Source organism: Cyanistes caeruleus, chromosome 24 (assembly GCF_971803275.1).
Source record: "Cyanistes caeruleus chromosome 24, bCyaCae1.hap1.1, whole genome shotgun sequence".
NCBI lineage: Eukaryota > Metazoa > Chordata > Aves > Passeriformes > Paridae > Cyanistes > Cyanistes caeruleus.
This window is the reverse complement of record NC_141724.1, coordinates 3,030,046-3,048,239: the sequence shown is the minus strand read 5'-3', so window position 1 is coordinate 3,048,239 and position 18,194 is coordinate 3,030,046. Positions and strand designations below refer to the sequence as shown.

Below are 18,194 nucleotides of genomic sequence, written 5' to 3'. Positions count from 1 at the left end.
CCAGATCCCAAGGGAGATGCTTCACTTGGATTTATGGCAGAAAGCTGGGGAGCTGCTGCAATTTATAGCAGGAAAATTTAAGACATCTGGCCCAGATGTGTATTTTGCTTGGCCCAGAGTCCACCTGGGAAGACTCTCGTTTGCAGTGTTGGGTTATTGCTTGACCACAAACTGTAAAAAAGAAGCCGCAAACACCCAATTTCAGTAGGGAGCAAGCCATGGATTGTCCTGGCTCCCATCAGAAGTCTGGGATAAGACTTTGTGGCTTTGTGGATAAGTTTGCACAGAGCCACCTGAGCATCCTCAGGGTGCACAGCAGGACACGGGTGGGACAAGGCATGGATGAGAAGGGTCTGAGTGTGACACCATAGCCAGTGAGCCTCGTTGGGCAGCCCCTCACTCTTCATTGCTGCACAGAAAACAACTTGGTGGCTGAATAATTAGAAAAAAGCTCAATGTGCCCTCCCTTTTTACCCCTCATACACCTGCACAGTGTGGCTGCCTCTTCCCCGGCAGTGTCCAAGGCCAGGCTGAACGGGGTTTAGAGCAACCTGAGACCGAGGGAGGTGTTCCTGCCAAGGCAGGGGGTGGGATGAGGTGGGATTTAAAGTCCCTTCAACTCAAACCATCGTAAATCCTGTGAGGAGCGGGTGAGGGAGCTGGGGAAGGCTCTGGAGCACCAGGAATTGCTGAGGGAGCTGGGGAAGGCTCTGGAGCTCCAGGAATTGCTGAGGGAGCTGGGGAAGGCTCTGGAGCTCCAGGAATTGCTGAGGGAGCTGGGGAAGGGGCTCAGCCTGGAGAAAAGGAGGCTCGGGGAGACCCTCTGGCTCTGCACAACTCCCTAACAGGAGGGGGCAGCCGGAGGGCTCAGGCTCCGCTCCAAGGGACATGACAAGGGAAAACGACCTCAAGCTGAGGTTCAGGTTGGAATCTCCTCATTTTAAGTGCGGTCAGGCTTCGGAAGGGGCTGTCCAGGGAGCTGTTGGAGTCCCCATCCCTGGAGATGTGGCACTCAGCGCTCCGGGCCGCCGACAAGGCGGGGACCGGGGGCAGTTTGGGAGCCGCCGCTCCGGGAAGGAATTTCCCCCCTCAGGCATTCCCGCCCCGCCTCGCCCGCCACGTGATCCGGCGGCGGCGCCACGTGAGCGGCGCACGTGACCCGGCGCCATGGCCGCCAGCCGGTACCGGCGCTTCCTGCGGCTCTGCGAGGAGTGGCCGGTGGAGGACAGCAAGCAGCAGCGGGACCTGGGCGCGGTCCTGCGGCAGCGGGTGGCACAGGCCTTCCGCGAGGGCGAGAACACGCCGGTGAGGGCCGGGAGGGCGGTAACCCCGCGGCGCCGGCCTGGGAGGGCGCGGGGAGCGGCCCGGCGGTGGCTCCGAGGGGTCGGGGCGGAGCGCGGGGTTTGGGGCTCACACTCGGCTCTGCCTCGGGGCTCGCTGGGCCGGATGCCGGCAGGAGGGTGTGCTCGGGGCTCCCTGAGGCTTCATGGATTATTTAGGACATCCTGAGCTGGAAGGGAACGGGATGCCCAGGGGTGATGCAGGCCTGCTGCTCCTCGGCAGCCTTTGGAACACACATCCCGGGAAGCCTTTGGAATATCGGCCACGGGCTCGTGCCTCCACGGGGCAAACTGAGGTTGTGCCCAGGTCGGTGGTTTGTGCCCGGGACACCTGGGTTGTACCTGGGACAAATGATTGGTACCCAGGACACCGGGTCTGTACCCAGGACACCTGGTTTGTACACTTAACACTGGGCTTGTGACCAGGACACTGAGCTTGTACCCAGGACAGCTGTTTTATCCTCAGGACAAGTGGTTTATACCCAGTTCTTGCACTCTTTGCACCATGGACTTTGGAGAACCCCATTTCTGTGGGGTACAGAGCTTTGGGAATTTTTCAGCTGTGCTGGAACCCAGTTAATTCCTGTGATCTCCTTACCTCGAGGGTGGGATGATGGGATGCTGCAGCACTGCCTGACACTGATGGAATGCAGCAGTTGTACAATTGAATTCCGCCTCCAGCTGTAATTCTGTTGGAGTTTAGGCTTTGCTGTTGAAATAAATTAGGGAATCTGATGCCTGACTTGGCTGCAGACCTTCCCAGGCACGGAGGTGTTGCTGCAGAATGCAAATGTGCCCTTTCTTAGCATAAAAACATTGTTCCAGAGATGTGTTTTCGACCTCAAGGGGCCATTATAAGCTCCTAATCCTGTACTGGTGACCGGAATTGTCTGCAGCAGGCATTTTGGGAAGGGTTTTATTGCTTTTCCATATGCTCAGGGCAGCTTAATGTGTTGCACCACTTGGCTCCAAGATCCCAAAGCTGCCACTGATCCTGGAAATCTGAATTGATGCCTGCAGCAGCGGTGGAAATTTGTGTAGAGAGGCTGAATGTGCTGGCAGGAGGAGCTTCTGAGAGGGGAACTAGAGCCATGAGGCCTCTTTAGCCATCTAATGGAATGAGATTTCCTGGATTTCCAGGGGAGGGATGCTGTTTGTGCCACCCTTTTAATTGCTGGATGTGCTGGAGCCTTGGCATGGGATGTTTGGGATGGGGCTGCAGGGCACAGGTGGGGATCACCTGCAGGGCAGCGTGGCTGTCCTTGTTTCCTCTCTGCTGCAGCCCTGCTGAAAAAGGAGACTCTTCCTACTTCATCCTGACACCTTTCTGTTGGTGTTAGTTTCAGTCTTGACCTGTTTTAACCATTCATGGAGCAGCAGCATTGAGTTCTGGGGCGAGCTGGGCTCATTGTACCACAACAACACCCAGGAAAAGCATTGTGGACTGGAAAAGCAGCTGAGCAGGGGCTGTGCCAGGCACAGGTTGGGGATGAGCCGGATCTTCCAGCTGAAATAGCAATCCAGTTACCTTTCAAGCTGTTCCCTGTCATTTGTGCTGATTTCCCTAATCAATTACAGGCTATTTTTAGCTCCCTACAGGTAGTTTCTACTGTCCAGCCTGGCACCTTGTCCTGTGGGATTCCCTACAGTGAGGCAGGTGACAGAAGTGGCCTTGCAGCAGGAAGGGCCACAGATTTCACAGCACCAGCCAAGAACATTCTCTGTGGCCACGTATTCTGTCAGGTCTTGTTGATGCAGAGTTTCAGATCTGTTCTGGAAATCCCAAGTGTTGTTATTCCTGCAGGCCAAGCTGGTGGGAGATGGAGGGGAAAAATCTGGAGCAGGACAGCAGATGGGCAGCATCCAGCAATGCACTGGGAATTCTGAGCTGTTCTTTCATGGCCATTGTCCCTTGGAACAAGGAGGGTTTTTGCTGTGGAGGTGTAAAACCAGACTTGTGTGCCACTTGTGTTCCTTGTAGATCTCTGACCCTGAAGCCTGTGACCAAATGTATGAGAGCTTAGTGAGGATCCACACCAACTTCTACAAAAACAAGGTGAGAGCTGTGGCACTGGCCACTGCCCCTCATTTTGGGGGGGAGCCACCACCTGCTGCAGCATTCCTGGGAATGGCAGTGTTCCTGGGAATGCCTGAGGGACAGCTGAGGGGTGGATGCAGCAGTGGCAGCTGCTGGGTGAACAGGGCAGGCCTGGTTCCTGCTGTGGATGAACAGAATCCCAGCTGAAAACTCGCTCAGACTGTGCCAGCTGGTGACACTTGTACCTTTTTCATGCACTACAAGTGACTTCTCTGTCTCTCTCCCTCCTTTTCCTGCTCTTCTGAGAAGTACCCACGCCTGAAAGACACCACCTTCACCGGGGTGACAGTGGAGGATTGCAGGATGATCCTGGCCACAGGTACTGCTGCTGGGCTTGGTCTGAGAGGGCAGGGCCGGGGGAAAGGGACATTCTGGTCTTTGGGGTGCTCCTTTGCATCCCTTCTCAGCCCCTGAGACTGGAGGGCACCAAGGGGCTGCCTTCAAATTCTGTGAAGGTGTATGAGGAGTAAGTTGAGGAATAATTCAGTTGAGGAGTAACTCAGTATATTGGGGTGAAGAATCAATTGGATTTTGCACTGTCAGGAACAATAGAGGGTTTGCAAAGGCTCTGTGGGGTCAGACAGCAGGATCTGTGTGGAAGGAACATGTTTGCTACGTCATCCCAGCACTGAGCTCAGCTTCTCTTTCACCATCTTCCAATTCCCTTCGTATTCCTTCTGTGTCAGACCTTGGATGGAGCCGGGTGCCCCACGCAGAAATGCTCTTGGCACATCCTTTATAAAGAGCTGGGAGCCTAAGCAGTTTTGTTCTGCTCCAGTTCCTAACTTTGATTGCAGTGTGTGGAAACTGAGTATCAGTTGTTAGTGATAAGAGACTCCCTGCATTGATTGCAAGGGAAACCAGCCTCGCCTCAGGCCCGGAATGAAAATTCATTAAGATGAAAAGTCAGGAAAGGAAATCAGATGGAAGGCAGAGCTCTTTTAAGAGGGTTTCATTCCTCTGCTTTCCTGCTTATCTTCCTTGGGCCCCATCTCTGTCTCCCTTCTCCTTTTGCAGACATTCTGAAACAGATGGAAGACATAAAAAAAGGGACGTGGAAAAGACTGCGGGAAAAGTTCTCTGCCAAGAAACCCGAGGACGACTTGAAGTGAGGGCCCAGCTCTCAGCTCCTCCACTGTACATATCCCTGAAGCTCTGTGTGTTGCCATGATGAATAAAACTGCTTATTCCTCTTAGCAACAGCGTTTTTGTTCAGCCCTACCCTGTACATTCTTCATATTTAGTGCCTCCTTTTTTTTCTGCGAGAATCTAGCACATCCATGCTGGAGCAGTGTAGAGAAGGGAACTTTGTGGTGTCAAACCTGGCCCTTTGTATCTCAAAAAATGGAACAAGCAGGAGCTGCCCAGAGGGAGGAGGTGCAGCTTTAAATGTTCTTGTGAAGAGAACAGAGAGGATGTGAAAACCTCTCTGTGCTTGTGTTTGTGTGTTAGCCCAGGGACCAGGGCAGTGCAGGGAGGGAGAACTTTAATCATCACATTTATTTTCCTTCAGAGAAGACAGAGAGGATGGAGGGTGACTTTGCCATGGTGACAGCAGAGCACTGCACAAGTTTAATTCAGATTTTAATCAGCTGCTGCAGAGCTGCTGCTGCTGGAGGAGCCATCTCTGTGCAGATTCCCCCCAGCCTGAGGAGAGAGGGATGTGTGGGTTAGTGCAGAGCTGAGGGTGAAGGCAGGATTAAATGACATGCTGCTAGATGGGGCTATAAACACATTTCAAGTGCTCTGCAACTTCACTGTTATGGGCTTTTTTATTCCTTTTTAGAGCTTTACTGCTTTCATCAGTGTCTGTTCTTGGGCTTGGAGCTGGGGCTGGCTTGGGAAGGATGAGTGTCTGGAGCAGAGCTGTGCCAGGGCTCCACAGCACCAACAGCTGCTCCTTTTTATGGGTTTCAGCAGCAATTGCCTGGCAGGCAGTGAAAGAATTTCAAACTGCAGCAGGCTCTGGTCCAGAGCTCCAGGAACCAAGGCTGGTGCTCCTGGTGGCTCTTCATGGCAGTGTTTGGCAGGGGATGTGCAACACCTGGAGCTGGGAGCAGCAGCAGGCTGGGGAGCACCTTGGGTGCCAGCTTTGGGTTCTGCTCCTGGCCTTGTTCTGTGCCTCTGTTTGACAGGCCCATCCCACACCAGAGGGCACAGGAAGGGGACTTTCTTTACCATGTTGAAGTTTTTATTATAACATGATTCTGTATTTAATTTAGTTAAGGCAATTTACACTTCAGTTCTTAAGTAACAATAACGACTTAAAAAAAAAAAAAAAGGGAAAAAAAAAAAGGTAAAACATGACACCAGAGATGAAACTAAAACACAGGACACCCCTTCACAGTGAACTCCTGTAAACCTGCAGGTTCCTACTACTACTGCTGCCCAAAGATCCTTGGTCCACAGAAGGCAAAAGACTTTTAGTTCCCACTAGGACAAGCTCAGCTCCTCATCTGGTGAGTTAATTAAATTAAATTAAATCCACCTCTTTGAGTTCAGCTGCTCTTTTCTGCACCACGGGATGAAGAGAATTCTGTAAATGGAGAGGGGTCAGCGTGGAGCAGGCACAGCACATAACGAGGGCTGCTTGGCAAATATCCACAGGGACAAGTGGCACTCAGAATAAGTTAAATAGTGCGGCCCTACAGCTACTTACCCCACAGCTGAGGGGCTGGAGCACATGGAGATAAAGATACAACCCTCCACAGTTGCAAAATAAAGAGTTATTGCAATGAGGAATGAAAGTCCTGTATGGTTTATCTTCCTACGAGGGTGTTAGAAAAACACCTGGGCCCAGGTGTGGGGAGGACTCCGGCCAGTCCCTGCTCCTGGAATTGCTTACAAGCGCTCTAAGGGAGATGCTGCCTGGGAAGCCCTTTCCATGTGGTCCATTGTCCCCAGACAGTGACAATCCATGCCTGGAGCCCAGGGAGGAGCAGCCTCCTCAGCTGACACAGGTGCAGTCCCTCGGTGGCTGGAGCTGTGTCTCAGTGGTTCATGGTGTTCTGGACATCCACAAACCCCATCCTCTGCCTGCGCTTCCGCTGCTCCGTCATCTGCAATCCCAACAAGGACATGCTGAGGCAATTCCAGGCCCTTCCGCTCTTGGATGTGCTTCCCAAGTGTCTGCCTGCACTGCTTTGAGCCTCTGCCAGCAAACTGAGCTCATGAGGCACTACCCAAACCCACGTGCCCCGATTCCCCCAGAAAAGAGCTGCAGGAGCCCTGTACTTGTATTGTTGTCGTGCTGCCTTGGGCAGGTCCTGCCTCCCACTCCCTGCCCTCAGTGGCTATTCTGGGAAGGACAGAGGGTTCCTACGGGGATTTCCCATTTCCCATACCTGTTCCTTCAGCTCGTTCAGCTGGGAGGTGAGGTGGGACACGAGCTTCATGGTGGTGTTGAGTTTGTCCTGCAGATTGCGGATCTCGTTCTGCTCCCCTTCCCCTTCATTGCTGACCAGAGACATGGCTCGCATCCGGGGGAACCAGTCCAGGTTCTTGTTCTGGGAACATGACCACAGACAAGGTGGGGTGGGGTGAGGGGTCAGAGAGAAGGAGGGAAGATAGTGTTTAACAGGCAGCCTCCCTGTGCTTAGGGATTAAATGAAATTCTCTTTGCAAAAATATGCAATTTTTCCATGCATGTTCCATTTCTAGGTTGGTTCTTGGGCTCAAGTGCAGAAGTTTTTCTTTCCTTGCTTTCCTTTCCCTCCCTTGCCTTGAAACACCCTTGAAGCTCCACTCCCTGCTTGGTTCAAGCCTTCAACTCACGGGATGAGCCCTCAAACAGACCACATGGAAAAAAACAGCTAAGGACAAACTCAGGCACTGCACCATTAGCCAATATTTTCCAAAAGGATTTCCCAGAGCTATTTTCCCTTGGCCAGCCCCTTGTTCCTGATATCCTCAGGGCAGGCAGGTTGGGATAGGCAAGGAGCTGCCCCGAGGGCACCTGTACCTTGATCATCTGTGCCACGTAGCTCTCGGGGCCAGTGTAGTCGGTCTTGTTCTTCACCCGCACCAGCACGATGAAGTACAGGTAGTTCCACATGTTGTGCTCATATTTGATGTGCTCCTCAAAGGACACGGTCTTGTTGTCAAACTTGTCCCTTTCCAGCCCTGGGAAAGGCAGGGAAGGGTGGAGAAGGACAGGGAGGTGAGTGAGCAGCAAACACATGGAAGGAACTTCAGTCCAGTGCATCCCCTCCCAAAGGCGACATTCAAGTGCTTTTAATGATTAGTTGGAATTTAGCACATAAATGTCCAAAGCAGGTGGTAAGAACCCAGCTGGGGGTTCAGGAGACTTCGGTTTAAAATCACAGAATCAGAAAATCATGGAATGGTTTGGGCTGGAAGGGATCTTCCACCTGCCATGGGCAGGGACACCTTCCACTATGTCAGGTTGCTTCAAGTCCCATCCAAGCTGGCCTTGGACACTTCCAGGGATGGGGCAGCCACAGCTTCTCTGGGCACCCTGTGCCAGGACCTCCCACCCTCACAGGGAACAATTTCTTCCCATGTTCTGCTGGCTCTTTCCAGTAAAATAAACCCAGAGGATATTCAAAGGAAAAAGCACAGAGAGATTTACTGGGGTTTTCCTTTTTTTTTTTTTTTCTTATGCCCATTGCTGACTGAAAGGATTTCAGAGTATTTTGTCTATTACATTTCTCCAGCAATGCTGCTTTTTATCCCCACTGGCCAAGGGAAGGTCTCAACAGTGAGATGCAACAAGAACACCACAAAGTGGTTTTACATTCACACCTCATTAGCAAGGTGAGGAACAGCACCGAGAATTTCCCTCCAGTTATGTCTTTGTTTAAACCCCTCCCAGTGCAGTGACCCCTTGCTGAACAGATTCAGCTTTTGCAGTGGTAAATAAAAACCAGAATCCAGCTGAAATTCTTTTCCTTCCCCCAGTCTGGGAGGGGAGGAAGAGCTTTGGGGTAATTCCTGTGTTCCCCGTGCTCACCACAAATGAAACAGGTGGTCTTCAGGATCTCTTCCTTTTTCTGTTTCTCGCTCCTCAGATCAGCAAAGGTGTCAATAATGACCCCAAAGATGAGGTTGAGGACGATGATAATGACAATGAAGAAGAAGAGGAGGTCGTAGACAACTCGAGCAGGAAACAGGGACTCCTGTAATGGATGAGAGGGAGAATTGTGTGTCTGGCACAGCTCTGCTCCCATCACCCCAGCCCTGACATGGCCGTGGCTGAGGCACCCAGGGGAGGAGGAGAACGTGAGGGATGGAGCTGGATGTGTCACAGCTAACAGGAAGGGGGACCAGCAGTGATTGCAGCAGGGTTTAGCAGAAGAAAAGAGGTCCCAGGTGCTGTCCCCACTCACATCCTTGGAGGGTTTCCTCAGGATGTCCCCCACGCCGCCGCCGTTGCGCAGGCCGTGGTTGAGCACGGTGACGATGCACATGAGCAGTGTGTCACAGGCACGTTCCCACTGCTCTGGGTCAGCTTCTGGGGATGAGAGCAGAGCAAGGACTCAGAGCCCAGCAGAGCACCAGACCCTGGCACTGGGATGGTTCCAGCTGCAGTGGCAGTGACAAAGAAGCAGCTGCCTGTTGTGATATCCCAGCCATCAACATCCTAGCAGCTCCTCCAGCAGCCAAACGCTCCTGCAGCTCCCACCTCCTTTCTGATTAAATTAATCCACCCCAACATTTTTGATGGCAGGGTCAGTGCAAAAGTCACAGGCCTCCTGCCCAACATGTCCCAGGAAGTGGATTTAGTTTCTGCCTTGGAAAAGCTGGGATTTTCCTCAGTTGGCTGGCATTTCCACAGGGCTCTCTTACCTTCCAAGGCAGTGGGTGCAGCAGAGCAGCTGATTTTGTCACTGCTGCATGACTCCATGAAGGTCTCCACGTTCCTTTGCATCCCCAAGGGATCATCTGCAAGGAAGAGACCCCAGCCCTGTGAGAGCAGCACCTCTCCCCAGCAAACCCCTGTCATGGGCTCCCAGGAAGATGCCAACCTTCTTGGGGAAAAGTTGCTTCATATTCTCCTACTTTTTCTAGGCCCTGAAGCTTTTTCTCAGTGTTGAGACCCGTGCAGTGCTGACCCTTCATTTGTAGCTCTGTGTCCACTTCTCTGCCACCACTAACCCCAAACCCTGCTCTGTGCAGCACGAGCACAAAGCTGTCCTCTCTGGGACCCCAAAACCAGTGCTCCCAGTGTCAAAGCCCACACAGCACACCCTGAGATGTGTGTGGAGGCTCCTGTGACCCCGAGCACTGCCCAACCTTTGGCTTTGCTGTCCGGCAGCCGGTCCACCTCGAGGATGAAGTCATCCTTCAGGAACAGGAAGCCCACGATGGAGAAGAGGTAGACGAGGATGAGGGCCAGCAGGGCTGTCAGCAGGATGGAGCGCCCGTTCCGCGTCACGCTTTTGATGACATTAAACAAGGTCTCCTCGCGGTAGATCAAGTCAAACAGCTGAAAGGACCCAGGACCAAAGAAATGCTGCGGGGTGCTTCTCTTGATAATGCCTGGCCTATCTATATCCCCTTTTATCCTGAGATCTTGGATCGCTCAGCAGACCTTGACTAACTTTTCTCACAAAGCCTTTAAGTTTCCCAGCTTACTGAAGGGAAGCAGAGAAGAATGGAGTGACTTATGCACAGCAGGAGAGCCAAGAATAGGCCACATGTACCCTGGCTCTGCCCTCACCAGCTCACGTTGCCTCCCAGCTGACCCAGATAAAGCACACAGCAGATTAGAAGGAGAGATACAGCCCAGGACCAGGAGAGAGACAGCAATAGATACTGTCAGGAGGCAGAAAGCTCAGCCCATGCAAAGATTAGAGCACAGGGAATTGTTCTCTCTGCTATCAATCAGCCCCTGAAAAGTGTCACAGGAACCTTCCAGCTCCTAAAGCAGCAGCCAGGCTGCCTGTGCCCCCAGCCACCTGAATTTATCATACCAGGATGCTGTAGAAGAGCTCGTGCACGAAGAGCCCCAGGACGCTGGTCACGATGTAGCCGACGTGGTACAGGAATTCCACATCCATGATCATGGCCTTGTAGCCACGGATGAAGGTGCCTCGGTTGCCCACGAAGCTCACCACAAACACGATCTTGTTGGTCAGCTGGGGATGGCCAGAAACAGGAGGGAGTGGGGTTTGCTGCGCTCTGGGAAGGCGGGATAGCTTCCTGATCCCCCAGCACGTGGAAAACTCACATTGAGAGCCCCCAGGATGTTGAGGGTGAGCCCGATGCCCAGGTAGTAGATGGAGCGCAGGATCAGGGCCACCAGCAGCGGCCTCACCCCGTAGCGCTTGGTGAACAGGGCCATGATGGAGAAGCAGATCAGGATCCAGAAGAGCAGGGAGATCAGTGGGGAATCCAGCACTCCTGGGAAGAGGAACACATGGATGTTAGAGGCAGGGGCACTAACGAGCTCTTTATCAGAAATGATGATGCCACACTGCGAAGAATTGGTTCAGGTGGTTTTTACTGATACATTTTCTAACATATTTTGTCCAAGAGCTCAGAGCCATTGTAGGTGATGGAGGCTTTGCCTGACAGCAGGAATGAGTCCCATCACTGCTTCCCACATTGTACAAACAGGGGAAGGGCAGCCCAGGAGAAGAGAGGTTTCCCTGAGAAGGAAGAGGTGGGAGAGCTGGAAACTGAAATCCTGACTAATCCTTTATCCAGCAGAAGGGAGCTGGGGTTGTGGGAGCCCAAAGAAGCCCAAGGATGAGGCAATGCCAGTTTTCCTGCATGTGAAGATCCCTTTCCCTTCCACCCCGAGGAGCAGCAGGTGCTGGTGCACTTACCCATGGAAGTGGCTTCCACATAGGGGTAGAAGAAAGCAATGATGATGTTGATGAAGACGGCTAGGTTGAAGGAAATGCTTCCCCAGAGCGTCATTCTGCGGGAGAACCAGTACATCAGCGGCATGCCTGGGGGGAGAGGAGGCAACACACAAACCTCAGCCAGCCTCGTGCCAACCAGGTCCTCCTGGAGCCCCTGTGCCCTCCTGGAGCTCCTGTGTCATCCCAGACCCTCTGTGCCATCCCTGTGTCCTTCCTGACCTCCTGGATCATCCCAGACCCTCTGTAATCTCCTGAATCTCCTATATCATCCCTGTGTACTCTCTGACCCTCTCTGTCCCCCTGTGTCCCCTCCCAGACCTCCGTGGGCTCTGCAGCTGTTGGTCCCAGACTGACCCAGCCTCCCACCTCCTTCAAACCACACGTGGAGTGTTTTGAAAACACTCCTGCTCATCTGCTGGAAGAGGAATGCACTTTCTAAGTGGCTCTGCTCACATTCCTTGGTTTCCCAGCCCTCTGGAAAGCTGCTCTGACACCCCAGAATCAGGTTGGCTCTGTTCTCCCTCACAGCTACTACGCTCCTCAGCTGCATCCCAATATCCATAGTGGGACCCTCTACTCTGTCCCCAGGATTTACAGCCAGGATTTCCGGCCTGGAAGCCCCTGAGCAGGTCTGCAGGGGCAGAGAAACAGGTTTTATTTCTCATGTGCAGCTACAAGACCCTGGTTAGGGAAGGCAACTGAAAGGGCTTTCCAGGGAAAACACCTCACCTGGAATGCCAGGGAATGTGAGCAAGGAGCACCTCAGACTGTGGAGAAACTGCCCTGACAGCACAGAGGAATGCCATCACTGGGAGTTTAACCCTCACTCCCTGCACTGTGCCGGGTGTGTGGTGCTCTGCAGAGCACGGGCAGCTCAGCAGTGCCATTCCCAGGTGTACAGCCCTTTCCCAGCAGGAATATCCCCCAGATTCCCACCAGGGCAGCCCAGGGGAGGCTCTGCCTTGCTCTTACTGCGCAGCTTCTTCTGCCACTCCATCTCGTTGTGCAGGAAGGAGGACTGGTCGAAGAAGTCGCTGACTTTGCTGCCCTGCTCGTCCTGCTCTGTGGTGGTGAAGAGCCGGTACTTGGTCTCCTTGGTGAGGAACTCACAGATCCCAGGCACAGGGAAGATGATCTGCTCCATGCTCCGGTCCAGCCGCACGATCTGTGCAAAGCAGAGCCTCAGGTCCTGCTCTGCCATGGTGTTTTCCTCCTTCCCAGATCCAGCTGTGCCTTCCCCTCCTCCCTCCCACTCCACAGGATCCAAATATTTTCAGCCACTCATTTAAAAGCTTCCAAACTGCCCAGAGCAGAGGCAGCCCTGGCTATGGGAAGTGGGAGTGTGGGAATGGGGGATCCATGCCAAGGATGAGGCTGCTGGATCAGCTGCATCCCACTGCTGCTGGGAGAGGAGGGAACGGTCCAGGGGGCTGCTCATCCCTCAGTTCCTGGAGCTAATGCTCCTGACAGCATGGGGATGGGAAGGAGGGACAGCTCTTGGTGCAAAATAATTGGATATGAGGCATCTGAAGCCAGGTAGGATTCATGGGCCGTGGGCAGGCTGGAAAGCCAACAGCCAGAGGTCTTGCCTCGATTTGGGATGTGTGTTTCTCGTAATAAGCCAGTGGATCCTCCTCTTCCTCCTGCACCGGGGCCGTGGACTTCAGCATCTGCGACAGCTGCTTGTTGTTAAGGCTGAGCTGGATGGGGAGAGGGAAGGGGAGAGGATGAGGACCCAGCCAGAAGCTGGATCCGACTGTTCCCACAACATGCCTGGACATCTCCCACAGCTGATGAGGTTTTCAGGGAAAAGCAAATGAATTAAAGCTTCCATAAGGGGTGCGAGTGCTCCCCGCGGTGACAGACAATCGATTCCCTGCAATAATTACATCCAAGTGCTGCTAATCCACAAATTACAAACCAGTGCTCACAAAACCCCCAGGGAAATCACATTCCTGCAGAATCTTGTCGAGATCTGAGGAACCCAGGCAAGGAACGGCAGCAAAGGACTCGGCCTTTCCTTTCTGAAGGGAATGGGGGAAGTGGGTAAAGGCCCAAAGGCCACCAGCCTATGTCACCCCACAGTGGGGCACACACACACACACACCTTTGGGCTTCTACCTCTGGATAAAAGGGGCATTTAGGTGTCTCTCCCTCTTTAATCCCCAGGGGACCAAAATCCGTCAAATCCTGAGCAACAAAGCCCAGGTGGGCTCTGCAAGGGCTCTTTACAGCCTTGGATCAGGGTGGCTTGAGGGGCTGTGCCTCTCCATACCATGGATGAGATTCCCTCCTCCTCCTCCTCCTGGATTCGCTTCACTGGCTTCAGGAGCTGCTGCAGAGACTTGTTGTGTCGGGAGAGCTGGAGAGGGACAGGGATGGTGACAGTGAGCACAGTGGTGGCACAGGGGGCACAGGGGGTGCAGGATGGCCAGCAGGCCACGGCTGCTCCCCAAGGAGGCCAATCTGGCTGCAGGAAATGTGCGTAATTATGGAGAAAAACGTGCACAAATACAGAGAAAAAAGTGTAACCTTTGAGCACAGCCTGGCAGGATGCTCCCTACCTGCAATGCCAGGATATAAATGTTGTGTCCAACTTCCCGGGGGGAAACCTCGGAGTTTTCACACTCCTCCTCCTGCAGATAGGCCTTCTTAATCACATCCACCTGCAAGGCAGCACAGGGGCACTGAGCTCCTCCCCACACCCCAGCTGGGATTTGGGCAGGAGGAGCAGCAGTGGGGCAGGGGAGGTGGTTCTTGGGTGCAAAGCAGAAACTGCAGCACGACCCAGGGCAGAGGACGTTCAGACATGGGCTGGGGGCTCTGTGGGACATTCCCAGTTCCCTCACCAGTTCCTGGGGACGGAGGCTGATGAGGATCCGCTCGGCATTTTCGCTGTCATGCCTGCTCTCCATGAGGGCCAGGAGGAGCTTGGAGGCATTGTCCTGGTGAGGAGAAGCCCTTGGTGAGGGGACCTGTGCCCTGCCACTGCCCAGGGCTTTGGGATGTGCAGAATTATCCTATGCCCCTGCTAACTCCCCCATACCAGAGGCATCTGAGCGTGGTGATGCCCCAGCCCTGTCCAGCTGAGCCCATCTGCTCCCACACCCAAGGGTCTGATGTAGGCAGTGTCCCCTCTACAGTGACCACCTCACCTCACAGCACACCCTGTGACCCTGCCAGGGGGTCCTTGCAGTGACACATGCAGTGACACATGCAGTGACACACGGACACGTCCCCACCAGCCCAGCCCAGGCCTCTGTGCACCTTCAGCTGCAGGACCAGGTCCATCCGGTACTTGCAGAGGGGGCTGATGTCGTTCAGGATCAGGGCTGTGATGATGTCGATCCCATTGGACTCGTGGGTCACGATGCAGCTCTGGGGGAGTTGGGCAATGTGTTATCCCACAGATCCTGCCGGTCCTCCCAGCTCTACCCTCCAGCACATCCTGGTCCCAAACACTGCTCTGCCTCCAGCCCTGGGCCCCCAAGCCTCCCCTCTCCCTGCAAAGAGCCCCGTTCACATCACTGGATGATTTACTCCCCATCTGCATCACCACATTTTGCAGCCAAGCAGCAGCTGGTGACCTGTGCAGGAGCCCTGCTGCCCACGTTCTGCTCCTGTTCACACTCTGAACCCAAAACCTGTCCCTGCTTCCCTCACATCACCCCCAAAACCTCCCCTGTCTGTGATGAGATTTGGGAAATGGCCCCCAGACCTGGTTCTCGTGGCAGGGCCCCTGGCAGTACTCGGTCAGGGTCTCCAGGGTCTGGGTGATGAGAGCCACGTTGTACTCGTTGATGTAGAGGCCGAGCAGCCCCAGCCCGCCCGTGGTGCTGCCGCACATGATGTCCAGGAACTGCAGCGTCTCACACACCAGGTTGTAGTTGGTTTTGTTGTTCTGGCACCGCAGAAAGTTCTGTGGAGCAGAGCCCAGGAATGGGGTCCTGATTCCTCTCTCCCCACACCCCTGCAGCTGCAGTCTGAGGGGACATTTGGGCTATGACAACCCCTGCAACCTACAGATCTCAGTCCCACAGCCAGTCCCGCCACGCACTCCCCCCATAGCCCCAAGTTATCCACAAGGGATGGTGCACTGCACACGGGGAAACCAAGGCACAGAGCTGCTGGTGCCACAGCATTTTGGGGCCAAACTGGGGCAGATCCCAGCTGGCCCCCAGAGCCTCAGCACCAACCTGCAGGTCGCGGTTGTGGTTCTCGCAGAGCAGCTGCAGGAAGCGCAGGATGGGCTCCATGATCAGCACCGTCACCCCCATCTCGTTGTTCTGGCCCTGCTCCCCGGGGTCGTGGCCCTTCCGGAACCCCACGGCCATCGGGTACCGCGTGGGGGTGCCGGGCATCAGGAAGGTGTCTCCTCGTCCTGGAGGGAATTGTCCCCTTGTCAGCTCAGGCTGTCCCCGAGCCGGTGCTGGCCCTGCCAAGGGGACACAGCCCTGTACCTTTGGTACCAGGGTCTGGCTCGTCCTTGTCCTCGCGGGGCTTGTTGCCGATGTCACTCATGTTCACCGAAACCGTGGACTTGGTCTCCTGCTGCGCCTTCTTCATCCGGTCGTGCAGAACCTTGAAGAACTTCTCAGACTTCTTGTCGCTCGTCATGAGGTTGTAAAAGGATTTCTGGTAAAAGGGCACTGGTTCAGGTCCCCACCACAGGGTCCAAAGTGTCCCTGCCTGTCCCTGTGAGCAGCAGACTCAGCACATTGCCCAGGGGAACCTGGCTTTTGCCAGTGGAGCCCCACTGGGTTTTGCATGCACCATTTTTCTGCTTTCCTGTGCCAAAGGGGTTGGTATAACCCCACAGGTCCCCCACAGGAGCTGCAGCCCTGAACCATTTTAGGAATTCCCGGCAGAGGGCATCAGCAGAACTCCAGAAACAACCTGGAACCACCTGCCCCTCCCGCAGTCTCCAGCCCCTCACCCAGCCATGGAGCTGGGAAACTCAAATCACCAGATTTCAGCACAAACAAGAGCTGTTTTAGCCAAACCCACTGCCCCGAGCTGAGCACTGGGCCCTCACACTACCCACATAAGCCCCTGGCTGCCCAATCCCCCTCAGCACCTGGATCTCGGTGTTGCCACCGTCCAGCAGGCGGATGGCCAGCAGGATGCTCTCCTGGAAGATCTTCTCGTTCTTGGTGTTCATGATGAGGTCAGCCACCAACTTGGTGGCCCCTTCGCGGTCCAGCCGGCACTGGACAGCGGCGATGGCTGACCAGTCCTGGTCCTGGCCTGCGTGAGAGGGCACGAGGGCTGTGATGCTGTGGTAGCACGGAGCCAGCACGGCTCACCACTGCTGGGGCATCTCACTGCCCTCCCTTCACCTCACCTCACCTCCCCTGCAGGTGGGGACCAGCCACAGACCTGGTCCCACCACTGCTTGGGAGTCGGGAATTTGAAGGGACGGGGCACGAGAGGAGCACTCACCTCCCCCAGCAGCATCCCCCATCTCCCCCTTGGAGCTGGACCTCTTGTTCTGCAGGTAATTGTTCATGAGCATTTTCCGCAGCAGGTTGCCCTGGCAAGGCAAGCAAATGTCACCAGTGTCCCCATTCCAAGGCTGGGGCCAGGGCAGAACCAGCTGAGCACCCCTGGGTGCCCAGGGGGGGCTCTGCCAGCTGGGGAGCGGGGCCTGACATGGATCACAGTGCTCACCCTCTCTCCATACTTGTTCCTCTTCACCAGCATCTGCTGCAGCGTCCTCAGGACCTTGATGCAGAGCTTTTCTTCCGTCTCCATCAGGTCCTTGGTGTGCTGCACCAGCCTGGCACAGCAAAGCCATTGTCACACAGCCAGGAGGGACCTGGGCATCCCTGAGGGAACCACCCCTGCCACCCCTCCAGGCTGCAGGCACACAGGGACACACAGCCCACCCAGGATGAGGGTCCCAAACCCTTCCCAGCTCCCCCAGGGCAGTCCCAAACCAGCCTCACTTGGACAGGAACCCCCCGCTCTCGCATCTCTGGAACGCCTCTGTCCCCTCCATGAAGAGCAGCTCCGGCCGGTGCAGGACGTCCACCAGCACAGACAGCTCGGCCTCCACCAGCGGCTTCAGGCGATCCTCCAGGGCGTTGATGATGTCCTGCAAGCCCCAGCATCCCCTTCAGAGCCAGGGGACACACGGGAGAGGGACCCCCCGGCCCCAGCGCCCTCCTGCCACCTGAGCCCTGCCACGCCCTGCCCTGTACCTGCAGCTTCTCGATGATATTCTTGTAGTCCCACTGGTTGGGGGTGGTGGTGACGCGGGGGAAGGTTCGTGTGGCCGCCTTGTAGCTCGAGGTGTTCCTCTGCACCGTGCTGGTGGAGCTGCTGTTGAGCAGGGAGCTGACGTGGGCGTCCAGGTCCATGGGCAGCGCAATGGAGCGACTCTTGGCTGTGGGACATGGGGATGGGGTTGGGACAGCCACACCCCGCTGGGTCCCACCACTGTCTGAGCGCCCCTTCACCAGGGTTCACCTCATTTGCAGCAGAGATTTGGGGTAAATACACAAGTAAACTCCTCCAGGCTGGTACAGGCTGGAATGCTCACACTCATCCCAACACCCACAGCCCCACACAGGGTGGAAACAGGCCTCAGCTCCAGTTTTTGGTTGGGAAAGCCCAGTGTGGGGAGGCTGCAAGCACCCTGCCTGGAATTCCGAAGGGAAATCCCCACCCAGAGCCCAGCCACCAGCAATCCTTTCCACGGTGACTCAGTGCTAACAGCCCTCAGCCTGAGTCAGGCAGCTGCACACCGAGGGCAAAGTCCTGGCCAGGGAAAACCACTGTCAGCGTTGGCTTTGTGTCCGGGCAGGGACACACCAGGGAGCTCCCAGCCAAGCCCAGGCTCTGGTTATCCCCACATTATCTTGGGCGTGCTGAGGTGAAGCTCAAAAAACAAGCATATCCCAGAGCTGAACATCCCCATGC

At 55.0% G+C, this 18,194-nt stretch overlaps 2 protein-coding genes across 2 annotated transcripts in view; one reads left to right on the top strand and one right to left on the bottom strand.

Moving 5' to 3' along the window:
- Positions 1-1,111: 1,111 nt before the first annotated feature.
- On the top strand, positions 1,112-4,634 carry UQCC2 (ubiquinol-cytochrome c reductase complex assembly factor 2). The gene is made up of 4 exons (XM_086861755.1): positions 1,112-1,305; positions 3,322-3,396; positions 3,688-3,757; positions 4,456-4,634. The coding sequence occupies exons 1-4, from the start codon at positions 1,168-1,170 to the stop codon at positions 4,548-4,550; spliced, it is 378 nt and encodes a 125-aa protein (XP_086717881.1). The 5' UTR covers positions 1,112-1,167; the 3' UTR covers positions 4,551-4,634.
- A 973-nt stretch (positions 4,635-5,607) lies between these two features.
- Positions 5,608-18,194, bottom strand: part of ITPR3 (inositol 1,4,5-trisphosphate receptor type 3) — a 36,368-nt gene continuing 23,781 nt past the window's right edge. Inside the window, exons 35-58 of the mRNA XM_086861748.1 lie at positions 17,474-17,658; positions 17,219-17,367; positions 16,941-17,049; positions 16,713-16,803; positions 16,348-16,517; positions 15,731-15,905; positions 15,467-15,651; positions 14,989-15,189; positions 14,538-14,648; positions 14,120-14,215; positions 13,835-13,936; positions 13,546-13,632; positions 12,860-12,970; positions 12,243-12,435; positions 11,232-11,357; positions 10,631-10,803; positions 10,374-10,538; positions 9,694-9,886; positions 9,247-9,342; positions 8,787-8,911; positions 8,411-8,576; positions 7,400-7,560; positions 6,783-6,944; positions 5,608-6,497 (exon numbers count right to left, since the gene is read on the bottom strand). Of these exons, the coding sequence (XP_086717874.1) occupies positions 6,429-6,497; positions 6,783-6,944; positions 7,400-7,560; positions 8,411-8,576; positions 8,787-8,911; positions 9,247-9,342; positions 9,694-9,886; positions 10,374-10,538; positions 10,631-10,803; positions 11,232-11,357; positions 12,243-12,435; positions 12,860-12,970; positions 13,546-13,632; positions 13,835-13,936; positions 14,120-14,215; positions 14,538-14,648; positions 14,989-15,189; positions 15,467-15,651; positions 15,731-15,905; positions 16,348-16,517; positions 16,713-16,803; positions 16,941-17,049; positions 17,219-17,367; positions 17,474-17,658 (3,401 nt within the window). The 3' untranslated portion in view covers positions 5,608-6,428. The remainder of the gene's footprint in view (positions 6,498-6,782; positions 6,945-7,399; positions 7,561-8,410; positions 8,577-8,786; positions 8,912-9,246; positions 9,343-9,693; positions 9,887-10,373; positions 10,539-10,630; positions 10,804-11,231; positions 11,358-12,242; positions 12,436-12,859; positions 12,971-13,545; positions 13,633-13,834; positions 13,937-14,119; positions 14,216-14,537; positions 14,649-14,988; positions 15,190-15,466; positions 15,652-15,730; positions 15,906-16,347; positions 16,518-16,712; positions 16,804-16,940; positions 17,050-17,218; positions 17,368-17,473; positions 17,659-18,194) is intronic.